This window comes from Temnothorax curvispinosus, unplaced genomic scaffold (genome assembly GCF_003070985.1).
Source record: "Temnothorax curvispinosus isolate PA1 unplaced genomic scaffold, ASM307098v1 QBEX01007764.1, whole genome shotgun sequence".
Classification (NCBI taxonomy): domain Eukaryota; kingdom Metazoa; phylum Arthropoda; class Insecta; order Hymenoptera; family Formicidae; genus Temnothorax; species Temnothorax curvispinosus.
In genome coordinates, this window is record NW_020217544.1 from 99721 (window position 1) to 116705 (window position 16985).

A 16985-nucleotide genomic window follows, 5' to 3' on the forward strand; every position below is an offset into this window, starting at 1 on the left:
CCGGAATTGTTCTTTACCAGATCCAGATCAGGGATTTAGAAGGCTGCGTGCGTCCAGACGACGAAGATGAAAGTGGCATTATTCAAAGGTACTTCACGAAGACCTGCGAGCGGATCCGCAGAATATACAAGCCTCCGTATAAGCGTGTGACACTGTGCGGAATGTTAGCGTGTCTTCTGCACATGCCCGGGTAATAAAGGAGGTTCCCTCGTGAGCTATTTGTCTCTCGCACTCCGATCGCGAGGAGATTCACGAGAACGATGTTTAAGATTCGCTTGGCTCGCTCTGTGGAACACGCACGTTCTCCAGGAAACGGAGAAGGACTACGTCGTAAGCGGGAACGGCACGTGTAACGTCGACGTCCGGAGCATAGCTTTGGACTTTTTGCGAAGCTGCGACGAGGTGAACGAGACGCGTTTCGAGCTGCTGTCCCTGGTGTCGTTAGGCTACGTGCTGGGAGAGACGTTGCTCATCGTTGGAATCGACGTCGTTGGCAGAAGGCCGTGTTTAAGTAAACATCTAAACTTTTAAACGACCGTCAAAGATTGCTATCGCAATTAAGAGCGTCCAACCAAAATGCACTATTCAATTGAATTTCAAAACTTTGTTATTTTTACGCTTTCTAAAATTCACAATTCCATAAATTATCAGTTGACTTGAAATCTTTTCAATATAATCGTGAAGATACACTACGTTATTATATTTATCGTAAAAGGATCTCTTCTTTGATTGCCTTCAGTATTTTCGGGACTGGCGGGCGGCGTGGCCTCGCTCATGCTTATTTTTCGATTGCACCACGCGATTCGTGTAATTCTGTCGTCGATTTTCCTGGCCGCTTACGCTATCGGATGCACGACGACGTGCGTTTTGCTGCTGGAAAATTATCCCACCGCTCTAAGGTAGGTCGCGCAAAAACGGAACGTTCCCGCGGCACGTTCCGGCTAATCTTAGACCATCAGACGCGTTTTCGGGAATCAAATGTTTGCGGACGCGCGGTAGTAATAAAATTCGTATAGCTTCTGGTATCGGTTCCAGAGGCACGGTAATGGGTCTGACGAGGATACTTCCCCACTTGACGGTTTTCGCGTTGCAGCTCTTCCTGAGGACGACCTGCCTGCTAAGTATAATCGTCGCGTCGGCCAGCTTGATGGGTACGAAGAAGCGATTCGTTGTGTTTATATGATTTTGATGTGCTAAATGTCGAATATCTCGCAGGTGCGGCGATTGTGATGCTACTAGTGCCCGATTTAACCAGATTACCGATGAAGGAATAGTTCGTATTACGTAGGTATATTGTATATAAGGGAAGATACTTTCTGGAGAACCGCGACTGTATTTTTCTCAAATAAAATTTCACTTTACGCGCACACTTCGCTAAAGTCCATCAGCGTTGAACAATTTGTTAAATTTATTAAATTGCACATAGAACAAAAAGAAGTGTCAAATAAATACTTAGATACTTGCATATATGCAACAAACTCGAAATGAGATTTATATTGCATTAAACGAAGAAAACTTGCTTGAATGAAGTCATTTATAGTTAACGAACTTTTATTCAGTTCAACCAAGAAAAAAAGTTAAAATTTTTATAAAAGGATTATAGATTGTTGCGTATATACAAGTATATACGCAGGTTTTGATTTGGCGCTTCTTTTCTTCTGTTATCTAACTAATAGCGTTTTTCACTAGCAGAGCTGGTGCGCACTCAGTGCACATTAAAGCCGTCGTACACAAACCAACGTGTATATATATACATATATAAAGTATATGTTTAATATAAACGGATTAAATCATAAAATCCTCAATATTCTTTATTGCACTATTTGGTAAAATATATGTACTGGGGGGTATTTTATCAGTCGAAATATTTGCATTTTACTTTAAATATTAGAGATTAAATCAGTGTACAATGGCTTTAATGTGCACTGAGTGCGCACCAGCTCTGCCAGTGAAAAACGCTATAATAATAAGGTATAACTTAAAACATCAGCTTAACATCCCGCTAGGCAAGCCTCGTACGAAATCTTATATTCTACATTTTCCTAATAAACCCGCAATTCTTAGAAAGGGTTCTCTAACGCGCGATAGCGAAAGTAGCACGGCGAGCCTTTATGATCGGTAGCGTCATTCCGCGCTCGCGGCGCTTATAAATAAGGACCGTACGGTCGCGTCTTCCCGCCGCCGCCGCCTTTCCGTCTATTTTCGACGACGGGAACAGGAAGAGCGCTCTCGCACGCGAGCAGTCGCGCATGCCCGCCTACCGACGCGAAGACTCCCGTCTCGGCGTCGCGACGCCTTTGCAACTCGTGCGTGTACTCGACATACACACACACACACACACGCACGCATCCGCCGTAAATACGTACGGCCGAATGCTCGTCACCGAAAATAATTCGGCGCGCTATCGGCCGAAGTCTCGAAACGCGCGGCGTCCGACGTGCTTCTCGCTCTCGCCAGCGAAGAGGCGACCTCGCGAGGTCGCGCGACCGGATTCCCGTCGTTTCGGAGGACGTCGCGAGGGCGAAACGATCGAGAGTGCGCCGAGAATGCGAATCCACGATTTCAATTTCGGCGATTGAATATAAAAAAAAAGAAGGAAGGAAGACACGTTCTCGTTCGCGTGGACGTAATTGCGACCGATTAATCGAAACGCTTCATCAAGAAAGTCTTTCGATACCATGGTAACAATGGTGTACGTGGGTGGTGAAAAGTAATGTATTCCCTATGATGGAATGAATTTTGAGAATAAAAATTCAAAACGGGGGTGTAACATCACTCTCTTCACCCGGATAGAGCGACGTGGAAGAAATCGGGCGGATCGTAACAAAGGAATGGTGCTCCGCGTAAAACAAAGATGTGCTTCTTTGACCTATATAAATAGATACTTAAATTGGCGATTTAATATTGTCGCAGCTAACGTCATACGCCATATGAGTGAGATCTAATAAACTTTTTTAATTCATTGAGCCAAAAACATCACGTGCGATTGGACAAAAAAAGAGACGGGTGAAGAAACTGGATAAAGCAATCATATGAACACTATGGAAAGCGTAAATCGTGGTGGAGAGTCTCAGTGCTGAATAAATAAAGAAAGGAATTGATGTTTCTACTTTGTAATTTTTGTGCTTCTCCGGTTCTTACGGTAAAAAGGAAAAGCGCGGCGTTAGTGCATTCGAAATCCATTACCGCGCGTTCGCTTCCCATAATATTTAGACGATCGGATGTTTATGAGAGGAATCAACACTTCGCTCGTACCATCAATTTATAGATCGCATTTCCGTCTACCGGAGCGTACAGAAACAAATCTGACAAAGAACATTTATTATGGTACAAACATTTGGACAAAGCTATTCGGATTTCTCGGAGTAAACCGGAGTAAACGAAATATACGAGTGGCGTAAAAGAATACGTAATAAAATTCTTTTAATAAAAACCGCTTGATACGCATAATAATGACGAAATAGAAAAAAAAAACAGCCCTTGTGATCGCTTAACAAGATACAAATATTCCGATATATTACAGATTTCTTTTTACTGAAACAACAAAATATATAATAAAATAATATTACCTAACATAAAAATTAAAATAAATATTTAGAATCCGAGAAGATTTCTGATACAAATCCAAGTTACTCAAATTTTATGGACGTGCAACCGCACGTGACGACACGTTACGCTGTTTCGGTAAAACCACTAAAACCACATAAAAGATGACAACGTCGTTAAATTCCCATAATTGTCGTTCGTTAAATATTGCCCGTCACGTTCCGCGGAGTATCTAGATCTCGCATCCTTGCTCCGCGATCCATCCATCCGATGGCGAAAGATAATGCCCGGCCGGCCGAGGAATCCGGCGCGTTCGAAGCCGAGAGGAAGCTCGACAGGTCGGGCTGCCTGAGCCGTTCGCGAGATCAAAGAGGAGCTGCCAGGGTCAAGGACAAGCCCGAGGAGGGTCGACTTCCGACCCCGCCTCCGGATCCGCAGTGCTCGCCGGTCGCGCTCGCGCGGGATTACCGCTCGGGGATGACGTCCCGCGGAGGGCCCGGCGAGGAGGAAGAGGAGGATCTCGCGGTTTATCTCGGCGAGCTGGGCGCGTCGCCGTTCGAGGGTCACTCGTTCGACTACGACACCATGCCGAACTCGGCGACCTCGGCGATGGGGGGTGACGCGATCCCCTTCACCGAGGAGGCGTTCGAGCACCTGGACCGGCTGTGCGCGCTGACGGAGCAGATCCTGGAGCTGCGGATGCGCAGCTCCGAGTACTTCCGGCGCGTGCGGGGTCTGGAGCGCGCGAAGGTACAGCTGAACGCGAATCGTCGGCTGGAGATCGCTCTGGCGAACGGCGAGGAGCTGCATCATGACTTCGCCGACGAGGACACCGGTTTCGCGGAGTCGCTGCTGGACGCGATGCTGTCGAACTGCCGGGACGCCGCGTCCTTGACGCCACGGAGGAGCGAGCGTTCGAGCGTACGATCGTCCGCGTCGTCGAGACAGCGGAGCCGATCGCTCGTGCCGATCGAGCAGAATCTCGGTTCGCGCCTGGTCGAGGGGACGGGCGAGGCGGACAAACGTGGGGCGAGGAACGCGGGTCGCAACGGCGGTCCGAAGGTCAGCAAGTGGACCAGGGTGAAGGCGGCCTTCAAATGGGAGCGTGCGTGCACGAACGATCTCGCGGACATCGCGGAATCGGACGCACCACCGGCGACCACGTCGCCGACGCCGACAACCAAGTATCTGCGAATCCCGGACGCAACCACCGCCGGAAGCTGGAGCACCGGATCGGCGCTGTCGCCTTGCACCAGCGAAGTCTCCAGCCCATCCACGCCGATCGGCCGAGTATCGTCCGCGTCGTCGTCCAACGACGACGTGTTCGACGGTGAGAATATGAATCTACTGTTTTCATAATGCAGTCCCAAAGTGGACGCTGCATTATACATTCATTAATTCAAAAGCAAATTGGTCTAGGACAGAAATTTCGAGACTAATATCGGACGTCGTTTTAAAATTAAGGGTGTTTACGGACCAAATTTCAAAATTGATAATTATAAAAGATTCTGATTAGCTATAAGTAGATTCTTTCTTAATAGAGAATTGTGAAGATATTTAATATTAAAATTGTAAATTGATAATTATAAAAGTTTCTTAGCCGTAAGCAGATTTCTCCTTAATAAAAAATTATCAAGATACTTAATATTAAAATAGCAAACTTGATCTTAAATTTGATAATAAATATGTTTGATTATTAATATGCTGAAAATTTGATGCAACAACGATACGACATACTTGTATCTTTACAATATTGCAATATTACAAAGTACTACAAAACTACCTCTCTATCGTTTATAATAATTGGTAAATTTGAGTCTTGGAGTACGAAGAATTATGCATAAGAAAAAATTATGCTAATAAGAATACATCCTTTTAGATTCGCGCAAAAATATCGTCAACTATCCAGATCGACATTCGCCTCTCGTGAAGGACGATAAGAAAAGGGACGATCCAGATCGGTACGGTCGATCGCTGGATTGTGACACGCCCATTACTGAGAGCGCCGATTCCATAGAATCTCATAGTGAGGTAACGCCAAAATGGAGGAAAGCCCACATTTTAATTAATGCTGCAATTAAATTACGGGAAATCTGGTAATTTAATTGCACCAGTCTTTCTCGTGCAAATTTTTTTCTACGCGCGCAACGTGTCCGCAATTGCCAGCGTCGACGGCAATTCGCGAAAGCAGCAGTTTGATAAGAACGTCTCGCGAAATTCCTTTTCCGCGACACGAGTGGCGGTGTACGTACAAGTGCCGACTTAAAAATATCCACGGCAACATGCGCGCGTGCCGCGCACGACCGCGCCCGTTGAATTTCTTTGATCAACGTGTCGCGGGCGTATCCGTTAACGGACAGATGGTTCCAGCATTCTGACAATGAGACAAATCTCTTCCAGACAGTCTTTAAATCGCGCTCGTACATTTGTAACTGAGTTTTACCGTTGTTAACAATTATCTCGATATCTCAATTAGAGCGAATCCCCGATCCTCGATTTTGGAATTGAGGAAATACGGATTCCATGTTCTACGTTTAAGGGTATAATTTGTTTCTTCTTCTTCCACAGAATGTTTTGGATTGTTTTTTATTCAAGATATTAATTTGTTCTTGACATATATTACATGTATTGATAAACGGGCATTATTTGTTATTGATTACCGTGGAGCTCATAAATGTATTCTATTTTTGTTTAAAAGAAGAAGATAGAATTAATTTTATTATCGCGTAAAATTGTTTGCGTTCTCTCAATTAGGCTAATCGCGGTAAACCACTGATTCGCATTATACCGGAATCGGACGCGACGATGCACGCTGCAAGCGGAAGCGGGAAAGATCCTGAAGTGTCGGCGAAGAGACCGACGCCGACTCTGACGATCACGATACCGTCAAACGAGGAGGAGATCAGAAGTTTGTCCTCCCCGGAATCGATGTCTCCTCTGCCGTCGAGCGCGCAGGATTCTGGCGGGAGCTCGCCGCAACGTCCCAGGATGCGGCCGGACATTTTAAGCCTGAGGGAATTCAAACGGCAGGTTGGACGAGTGATTCGCACAAATTTCTGGCGTTCGCGATATTTTCCTGTATCTTCATATTTGCTTTCGTCACCGTTAAATATAGACTTTAATCGTCAAGTCGAGAGAAAGCCCACTCCCCCTATTCGCCGAAATTAAAACGAAATTTCTTTCTTTCCATTCTTTCCGTCTTCAACGCGCGTTTGGGGATGCATTGCTGCGGGATTTGGACCGAAACGCGCCTTCCGTATTCGTCTACCAAGAAAATGAGGCTGTAAATAACGCGAATTCCGCGGCGATGCTTTCTCTTGCCAAACGGTTGTCACGTCGCCGTGACACGCAGAATCTGATGTTTACTTCCAGTATTCGACGATCGAGGAAGCGGTAACGCCCGCGCCAAAGATACAGCAGCAAGATTCGAAATGGAACAAGGTCAGACGCGCCTTTCTGACAAACGCCACCTTCAGCGTTCCTCCGAGCCCGATTAGAGTGGTCGCGGCGCAATCGTTCGCTAACGATGGTAAGAGTTTACTAAACAGTATACGGTAAAGCTTCCCCCAGAGAACATTGCTGGACCGAATTCTGCGAATTCTGAATTAACATCAGTAACTGTGTTAATTGCGAAGAAGCTACTAATGCAAGATATCTATAATATAATCTGTTATCAATTAAATTTTTGATTAAATCTTTAAATCTATCAATCAAATCTTCAAAAAAACCTGAGTAAATTTTCGATCTCTTTTAGAATCTCGTCTTCACATCCAGTAGTTTTACTACCAATTCTCGCGAAGTCTTTTACACTTCTCTGCCATAAATCTTTATTCAAAAGAAACATTACGTACGTATATTCAAACACAAAGGCACGCGATAGGTAAACGATTCTGTTACGCATTTATTTCTGAAGTTCGAAACAGCGGGGGGGGGGGGTCGAGTTCTCCGAATTATCCGCAATTTTAAGATCGTTTGATCAATGAAATAATTAATTAGAGATAACTTTTTCGTTTTTATATTATTTTGATTTTCGTTACATTTCTCGAGTTTGTTTAACAGCTCGCTCACGCTGTTTGCTTATTTCTGAGGTTTTATCTTTTTTTCTGCCACTTGCCCGACTTTCTCAGCTGGACGATACATTTCTCCAGGTATCTCGAGAAATCGGCTGTTTTTTTACGGTTTATCTCTATCGCTTCCCGCGCCATTATCTCGTGCGCTCTCAGGACCGTCTCGCGAAACTTGCCGATCTCCTCGAACTTGCGACGCGCTTCCTCGTTCATCCGATCGAGAATCCTCGTCGCTTCGTCCGACTGTTCCTTCGTACATTTCGCGAAATCGAGAAGAACATCATATTTACGGCATGCAACGAGATTTCTCTCCGCGCTCTCGACGGAGGTCGACACGTCGCTTCGCAATCTATTCAGCATAAATGCTATGCGCTTTACATTCGGCTCGATCGCTCGTTCTAGAGCGTCGAAAGATCGTCTTATCTCGTCGTTGAGCATCAACGTCTCCTTTCGCATCCAGCTGCCGTAAGAAACGTCCAGCTTGATCAGTTCATCCAGCCTCCTCGTCGTCTTCTTGAGGAGATCCTCCAATTGAGTTGCACGAGCAGCCTTACTGCTATCCAAACGACTCTTCACATCGTTTGCAATCAATTGCGATTCATGGTCCACGAATTTTACCAGATTTTTAATGTTGAGCTTTAGGGATTGTCGCGCCTTTATATAATCGTCACCGGCTGTAATTGCTTTGCACTAAAATTTATTACGCTTTATGAAATTACATTAATAAATGATAATATTGTAATATTATGTTACATATTTTTTGAGAAGATATCTTTAGAAGCAATGAGATTCTATTTTTATAAAGCAATTTTTATTAAATAATCAGATACTCGCGTTACGGGCTTTTAATTCTTATAATATCAATAATTTGATTTTTCTTAATAAAACACAATTACTTTATATAAATTATTGAGAGATCTACTTTAAACGCATAAAAATTGGTATTAACCTATTTGTATGCTTTTATTAAAAAATTTATAGGGGTTGGATTAAAAACAAGGTAACGAATAACTTGCGACATACTTTAGGCTTAGGCTTGGAAAACAACTTCTTACAGCAGAGTTGTGCGAGAGATGGTTTTGGACATCGTTCAAGTTTCTTTCGGTACTGTTCGGGGGTTAAACGAATTTCGTTTTCTGGCCACTCGATAAACTTGCCATTTCGTGTCACTTTCTTACTGAAGTGAAGGACGGGCAATGAAGTTTTCGCAACATTGTTCAGAATTTGACAGCACACTTGAAAATTTTTTGGCAACATACCCACTCGCATAAGTGTCACATGTTGCTCTTGTCAAAACGAAATAAAAATCGTGAATATGCGTGATAAACAAAAGAATCGGTTTGGTTAAAAAGAAATATTAAAGTGTCAATTCAAATACACATTAAATATAAGAATAAAAGATTCTTGAGAACGTTAATATTTTTATGAACAATTTATTATACTTATCGCTTAATATACTCTGTGTTGCTACTATTGCTATTAAACGCACCTCGCGAGAATAGCTTGAATTTAATGTACGGATTTATGAATGTATACGTCGCGCTGTATCTTTTTAGTTCAATGTCAGTCATCAAGCTTCTATAAACCCTTCTATTTCTAGCTTTAAGTGCCCATGCTTGAGAAACACGACAAATCCCGCAAAAATCCCGAAGGTCTCTTAACCGTTTTGCATGCTTACTACTGCGCTTCTCGTCGCCGCATAAAATGTCTTCGTTGTAAACGCAGATACGCGCCGAGCTCGCAGCTGTAGCGAAAGCGTCGAGGATCTCGGTAAAACCGTTGCAGGTACCAATAACAACGGCAATTACTATCGGGAAGCGCGCAGGGATTATCAGGCGCTGCGGGAGAAGTTCGGCGCCGAGTTCCAGCGGAAGCTGATCGAGTGGGAGCGGCTGAAGGGGCCAGCGCAGAACGCTCGCAACGGCCTGCCGTTGAACGAGGAACGGCTCGCGCCCGAGTTTAGGAAGAAGCTGCAGGACTGGAAGCGAGCGAAGAAAGGTCGTCGGTCGGCCGCGGCCATCGAGCAGCAGCGCGTTAGCCGTCGACGGTTGACCGACTGGCAGCTCTGGCGCTCCTCCTCGAAACCCGAGCCCAGATGTTACGGTGTACGTTGATCTCGCGAGCAATCGCGCGAAAAGTAACAAGTAGAGGGCCGGATTAAAGCTTGTAATCTTGTAAAGTTTGGGACGACTTGGAACTTGGATTCAAAATCGCAAAATCTTTTATCACGATTAGTTCTTCTAGACTTTTAGAGTAAGATCTAAGATCAGGGACCACTTCTGAAACTTCGGGCAATTATAAGAGATCTTTTTCGTGTCGCGATTGATACGATATCTATGCCTATTCTTTGATTCGCAACATTTCTGACTGTTCTTTCGACATGCACGACAGAAAAATCAGAACTCGACCGGCTCGCGCGGAAGCTGCGCGAGTATCGGCAGCGCGGGGAGCTTCGGCAGCGACGGGAAGCAGCATCTCTGCGAGGATTTCATCAAAAGGATGGAGACGTGGAGGAGGATGAGCGAGGCCGCGTGTCGAAGCAGCGAGAGACCGAAGTCACCGACGACGAGTCGTGTTGCGTCTGACATCGACGAAACGGAGTTTCTCGCTCTGGAAAAGCTGCTACCGCTGTTCGGGCAGAGAACCAGGAAGGAGCTTCGAGAGAGTGACGCGAGACAGCTGAACGACTGCTTCGATGGCGATTCAAGGTATAAAAATTCGAGCGGTGTAAGAAATACCTGAGAGATATTGCGCTTTAATTAGTATAAAATGTTTATCTCACCTACGCGCGATGCAACACGGCTCTCTGCGTTGCAGTTATCACTATTAAATGCAGCTTGCAAGAATAGCTTTAATTTAATTTACAGATTCGCGGGCGTACTTTGCTCTATCTTTTTTAAATCACTGTCCTCTGTACGCTATAGAAAAAAGATCTACTTTATTAAATTTGTTTCTGAATGCTGCGACCAATTTCTGACTTAAAACTTTTGATTTTAAAACGTATAGCTTCACAATATATAAGTTTGCAAATGCCCGTTCTAGACTGGAGGATGAGCCGACTCTCGGCTGATCCGCCTTCTATAGTGTGCGTGACATAAACTATACATAAACTAGAGATTTTTACCCGTCTACACCACTCACTCGGATGAGCCGAGAGTCGGCTCATCCTCCAGTCTAGAACGGGCAAAACTAAAGCAGAAAAATGAGACCAGAAAAAGCTTTCTATAAATTTTATTACGTGTCAAAACAAAAGAAACTTCAATTTTCTTATGATAAAGGACATAATTTCAAGATTTAGAAACAATATATAGTGGATCCCTTTTTCATCGCGATACTTTTATTAAATATAAATATAAAGTAAATAGAAACTGAGCTCTGTGAATTATTATTTTTGATTGATTCAAGATTCATGGCTACATCTCGAGGGGTAAACTGCGGCAACGAAGTGTTGATTCGTACCTCCGTCGGCTCTTACCGTTTCGAGGGTATATCTCGAGAATTTACGAGGAAGCTGTACGACTGGGAGAAGTACCGCGGGATATCACCGAGATCCTCCACGTTCCGCCTCTTGGGGCCGGGCTACACGCCGTTCGCGCAAGATTCGGACGGAGTTACGTTGGAAGAACCAAGTACGACGCGTAATATTGAGTAATTTTGCGAGGGTTGATGTTCAGAAGTAATAGCTGCTAAAATATTGTTATTCCGTAATTGCAGGCAAGAATCATGCATTCCACTGGACCCTGAAGAGATCTAAGTCCGACGGAAGCGTCTTCGAAGGCAGCCTTCGTGACGAATCGATCACGCTACGTCGCTCCGCGAGTCTTCAATCTCTCACTTCTGCAGACAAGCTTGAAGACGACACTCGGATGGGCGTCTTACCGGTCTCCAGTAAGTACGCTATTCTACTAATGATCTTTACGAAACGTTCTTAACATTTTTAACATTCTCAAACAATCTTACATTCGTACACAAAAATTCTGAATTTATATTCTTAATTATTTTACACTTTGTTTCACACCTAATTATATAAATATCTCACTTTTGCTTATTTACGTTTGATTTGTCTAATTGTAAGTTATACCTGCTGTCACATCTAATTTTTTCTCAATTACTAATAGTAATAATTATTGCATTTACTTGTCGCAGATAACTCACAGGGGATCAAAGATCCGGAGGACGCAATGGTAGAGGACTCCGAGCCGGAGGCGATGATTGTCGACATCGAGGACGTTATCGAGGAGACCGCCAGCCCTTTGGCAGGAGTGCAACCCCATCAAACGCCAGTGTACTGTGTCGCGGCCAGCGAAACCACCAGCATTGCCGTTCCTCTTGGCACAGTCACATCGAGCCACGAGCCCTCGCCGGTGTTCCTAATCAAGGCCGAGGAGGACGAGGCCTGCGAACGATGGAACACCGGCGGGAAAATCGGTCCGCAGGCTTGCTCGAGCGAGAACAGTCCGAGTCCGGATTACTTTCCGGTGTCCGAGGACTGGCACGGAAAAACGACGTCTTTGGACGAGGACAAGTCGAGCTGGGAGCCGAGCTGGTGCAAGGAAAGCAAGGAGGACGACGACTCGACGGGATGGACCGAGAAAAAGCGGCGCTCGATCCCGGATTCCGGCGATTCCGTTAAGTCCGACTGTTCAATCGGATGGAATCGAGACACTTGGGACGAATCGGGCGACGAAGCAAACAGGTAAATCTACGAGTCGTTTCCTCGATGACAAGTTATCGCTCTTTGACAATCGTGTAAAAAAATCGGTGATGTGTTCTCAGAGATTCGCTGAGACTCGAATTGCCTTCTACGCCGACTTGCGAGAGTAAAAATGATAAAAGAAAGCAAGACTTTCTCGGTAAGACATTCCAAATACTATTTTCTTTTTTTGATTTACCAAGTTGAAGTCTTTAACAGTTAATTACGTCTTTCATTTCGCGATGTTTTCTAAGTTTGTTAACTTCCCGTAAACTGCGCACCTTGGAAGGAAAGCAAAGATATATTACTCTCCTTATTTTCCAATATTCTATTTCAGAAAGTGACAACGTCGAATCTACGCGCTTTGCGAAGAGTCTCGAAACCTCATCGACGGCTTCGAATGCGGGAAAACTTACGGTACATTTAAAACTAAAGTTCAATCTTACTCTAATCTTACTTTAATGTATTAATTTTTCGCACGTTGCCATTTATCTAACTATAATATTTTTCGCGCGAAGCATGAATGCACAATAAAAGAACGAATCGTCTATTTTACGGGTAAGACTTGCTTATCCTGCTCGTCAAAATTCGCAAGACCGATCGAGTCACTGCGCCCGAGGCTCGAACTTTTTGGAAAAGTAAGTTTTATCATAACGCAATTGAAATTAGAGTCCTGTCGGTACAACCAGGACCCACCGCTCACGTGCAAGGGGATGGACGAGACGCGTAAGGATGAGACGTGTGAGGAGACGATCGAGAGTCTAGCGGATGAATTGTCGAATAACGAACGGACGAGCGAGGCAAAGAATCTCCAAGATGACGAAGAATACGACGAGAAGGCCGAACGAGGAGAGATAATTTTCGACGCGGATTTTTGCGCTTATCAATCAACAAAAACGGTCCCGTCGTCGGACTCTCGCGATTCCAAGGGAATCTCATCGAAATTGTCAAATTTAAATTCAGGTAAGTCCATATTCTTCTTTAATTTTATAACTTTCATTATTTTATTTGTTTGCCTTAATTACCGTTACTTTATATCTTTTTTCTTACAAGAATCTCATTATGTTAATTCTTCTGTCGCAGAGAATAACAAGGATACATTGGAATATCGCGTTGATGGCGAAAACGAGGCTTCAGCACATTACGAGAGTTGCGGGTCACCCGAGTTGCAGACCGATGCGGATCGGCATTACGAAATTCTGACGTTTAAAAACGAGATGTGCGGCGATACGATGGATAATCGTCTGTACGAGCCGGTCGACTATCACGAAATTTGCAGCTCCTACGACAACCGAAGCAACTGTGTAAAAGAGATTTCTTCGTTACCGAAAATGAAGAAGTCAAATCTGGAAAATCCGAGAGGTCTCTTTACCAATTCCACCATTCAGACTGTTCCCATAACCGTCGCCAGGGACGACAAAACACGCTGTTTAGAAAGAATTCTTATCAACGAGGAGACTTTGAATAAGATAATTGTCCCCACGGCGTGTACGGAGAGCGGGACGAAATCCGCGGAGAAAATTCGAGATCGTTTCTCAAGCCTGGACGAGGCCGCGGCCGTCAATAATAACGTATCTAAAAAAATGACACGCGATCATCAAGTCGAGGGTGTTAGGAAGGATTCTTCCACCAAAAACGTCTTCGTGAAGACGAAGCGCATGATCTTCGGCCCGTTTCGTCGATCAGAGGATCGACCGTCCTCGAGAAAGCAGAGCGACAGCTCCGTCGACGGTCGATCTTCCGACCGACGTTCGTCGAAATCCAAGAGCAAATCGAGATCGTCGTCGCCAAAATTGTGCCGACAGGACGCTCTCCTGCGAGTCTCGTTGTCGCTGCCGTGGCCTCTGCGCTCCACGTCGAAGGAGAACGAGGTTTCCTCCCAAGCTGAGTCCAGGAGAAGCTCAGGAAGCAAGGTGGAAGACGCAACAACGACCCCGGTGAAGAATTCACCGTACGAAGAGAATAACGTGGAAAATAAAAGACTAAACAAACAATTAAGTAACGAAGAGCCACCATTCATTGATGTGGAATATATAGATGAAGAAAAAATTCGTCAAACAGACACAGAGTTTGCGACCGCTCCCTTGAACGTGTGCTCGATCGAGACGACTTCTGCACGAATTTCTGAGCATCCGGAGAAATCAAATATAACCGAGTGGGATCAAAGCGCGTGCCGAATACGAGGCGAACTCAAATGCAGTCGGACACAGAATGATGGAGAACGCAATATCAAGTGGAGTCAAGTGCAATTCGAAGGAAGAGGCGACAGGGAAAGAAACCACAGTCGAAAGCGCGAAGAAAGATGGCAAGAGGTCAAATTCGATCGGAAACAGAGCGAAGCGAAGCAGCAAGACGAGAATCACGCGAGATGCGACGCGGTACCGTCGGACTTGATGCACAAGCTCAGGATACTCTCGGACGCCGCGGCGAAAAGAGAAGGGCGAACGACGACGGCGGAATCCTCCGTGGTCAGCAGCTTAGAATCGCGTTCCTCTAGGATACGGCGCGCCAAGGAGAGCTTCTTGTCGCGACGGGGCGGTCCTTTCTGTCGCTCCGTGATAGAAATTGCCGCCAACCCCGAAGATCCTTGGCGACGGACGTTGACGACTCAGTTATCGATGCCCGCGGAAATGTCGGGATCGAACGGGATCATGGGAACTGCTTCGAAGCCGGAAGAACCGGAAGATGTGAGAAACCGAACGGAAACAACGACGTTGACCGCGGAAAACGAAACCGTCTCTCTGGGCGAGGACAAGGTCGACGCGCGCCAAGTAGGAGATCGCACGATCGACGTCGCCGTTCGATCGGATTCCCTGGTGAAATCGGCGAGCGCCGGTATGATCAACGTGGATCCCGATACGTTCGATCGGCTGGCCACGACCGATCGCGGGTGCGAGTCTCTGCCGAGGGTGATCGCGAAGCGCCGCGACTCCTCGAGCCCGTTGGCGAAGATCGTCGGGAAACTGAAGCTATCGCGATTGATTCGCACCCGGAACATCGATGGCGGTAATATGAGCACGATCTCGACGTTGTGCAGGCAAAGTCTGTTGATCGATATGCGAAATCGACGAAGCAACGGCCGGGAGATTGAGAATGATCTGGCCGAGGATGCGACAGATGATACTGATGACGATCATTCGGATGAATCTTCTAAAACGGTTCAGGAATGAATCTGTTCGCTAATCGAGGGTTATTTATGTAATGTTCCAGGTGTCTATGAGATTTTTTAAAACCTGTTTCTTAAGCTTGCTTCGTCTTATGCTAATGAAAGGATATTAATCTTCAGTAATAGAAAAGCCTACCAGCGAATTAAGAAGTAGCATGTAATTAAATAGCCTGTCTTAAGAGCTGTATTTGTCAATTAAATCATGCTTAAACGATAATAGAAACAACGGTACGTTTAATTTTAACGCGTACTACCGATGTTAATCAACTTGCGAAGGTAAAGTGCAAATAGCACACGTTAAATCGTCGCTCAGTTTCGCGCTCTTATTTTATTTGCAAATTCTTCCACCAATTAGATATTAACGTTTAGGTAATTTTTTTATTAACTAGAACGTTGAAGCACTAATGATATTAAATTAAGAGCACTTCACGCGAATGAAGCTTCTTGGGAATTAATAAGTAACAAAACAGTTTTTATATTCGTGATAGTTGCTTATAACAAAATACTTAATTGTTGGAGTTAAAATAAAGGGCGAGCATAAAACAAGATTGATGCGATTTCACCGTTTAATTTTGTAACATAGTAATTCTTATCAGTTCCTTTCTTACAATTTCTTGTTAATATCGCTCGGGTTAAATGTCTCAAGAATCTTACGAGTGAGTTCGTATAACTTTTAGAAGAAAGATTGCGATTGCGATGATTAAATTACGCAAAATCGTGCTTTTTTTTCTAAACAATGCTTGCACAAACACGGTCTCCCCGCTTCATTTTTCCCGCAACGAATAATAAACACAATGAGACGACGACGGTTACGGGTTCGGCCGGTGTTTGATTAAACGGGATTAATGTCCCCGGGGCGATTTCGAGTGGTAAGGAGGAGAGTGAGGGGAGACGAGCGCGTGTCACGAGCGCGTGCCTCCCCGAAGTCGCCATGGCTCGATTCTCCGTCACCCCTTCGCCACCCCACGTGCCCTCTCGAGCCCGCTTCTCCGGTTGGGTCGACCCTTCCGCCGCGGCCGCTGCAGCCACGGCGGAAGCCCTTTCCACGTGGAACCGGGAGAGGATCGAGCCGTCGGACCGTTCGCTCGATCGCATTAAGCGGATCTCATTTGGCCTCCAAACGATCGTGCAAACAAACCGTTGACTGGCGTCAGCGACTCGTTTTCAGTACGCGCGCGTATTGTACAAAGCGTAACGACGACAGGAGTGCCATGGGAAGGATGTTGATCTCCGACGAGTCGACATCCCTTGGGATACCGGGGATGCAAACTCGCATTTACGTTCTGCTGAGTTTTAATTTTCTTCTATACATATATACGTATGTATCGTGAACGAAACACGTTCAATTTTCTTCCGTGAGCATCGCAAGGAAAGCATTTTGTTGCTGTTCGTGACGATATAAATTTATTTGTTTGAACGACAGCGTGAAAAGAATTTATAAAGCGAAATAAATAAATTTGTTATTATAAATTTTAATAATATCGAAAAGAGTTACTAAAGGAAAGATATTTTG

At 45.1% G+C, this 16985-nt stretch overlaps 2 protein-coding genes across 3 annotated transcripts in view; both read left to right on the top strand.

Annotated features, from left to right (window-relative positions):
• The window catches only part of LOC112457414 (putative metabolite transport protein YncC), a 3690-nt gene extending 2321 nt beyond the window's left edge, over positions 1-1369 (top strand). Inside the window, exons 5-9 of the mRNA XM_025020444.1 lie at positions 1-190; positions 270-511; positions 740-899; positions 1036-1151; positions 1216-1369. The exon at positions 1-190 is cut by the window's left edge and continues 246 nt beyond it. Of these exons, the coding sequence (XP_024876212.1) occupies positions 1-190; positions 270-511; positions 740-899; positions 1036-1151; positions 1216-1274 (767 nt within the window). The 3' untranslated portion in view covers positions 1275-1369. The remainder of the gene's footprint in view (positions 191-269; positions 512-739; positions 900-1035; positions 1152-1215) is intronic.
• Positions 1370-2358: 989 nt separating this feature from the next.
• On the top strand, positions 2359-15689 carry LOC112457411. Of its 2 annotated transcripts, none has more exons than XM_025020430.1 (13): positions 2359-4876; positions 5426-5577; positions 6301-6576; positions 6919-7075; positions 9339-9718; positions 10005-10321; positions 11019-11242; positions 11328-11501; positions 11760-12309; positions 12390-12466; positions 12644-12723; positions 12996-13269; positions 13390-15689. In XM_025020430.1, exons 1-13 carry the CDS (start codon positions 3817-3819, stop codon positions 15474-15476), a joined length of 5808 nt encoding a protein of 1935 aa, XP_024876198.1. In that variant the 5' UTR covers positions 2359-3816; the 3' UTR covers positions 15477-15689. The 2 variants fall into 2 exon arrangements, with proteins under 2 accessions (XP_024876198.1, XP_024876199.1); XM_025020431.1 differs by having other exon boundaries at positions 9399-9718.
• The last annotated feature ends 1296 nt before the right edge of the window (positions 15690-16985 follow it).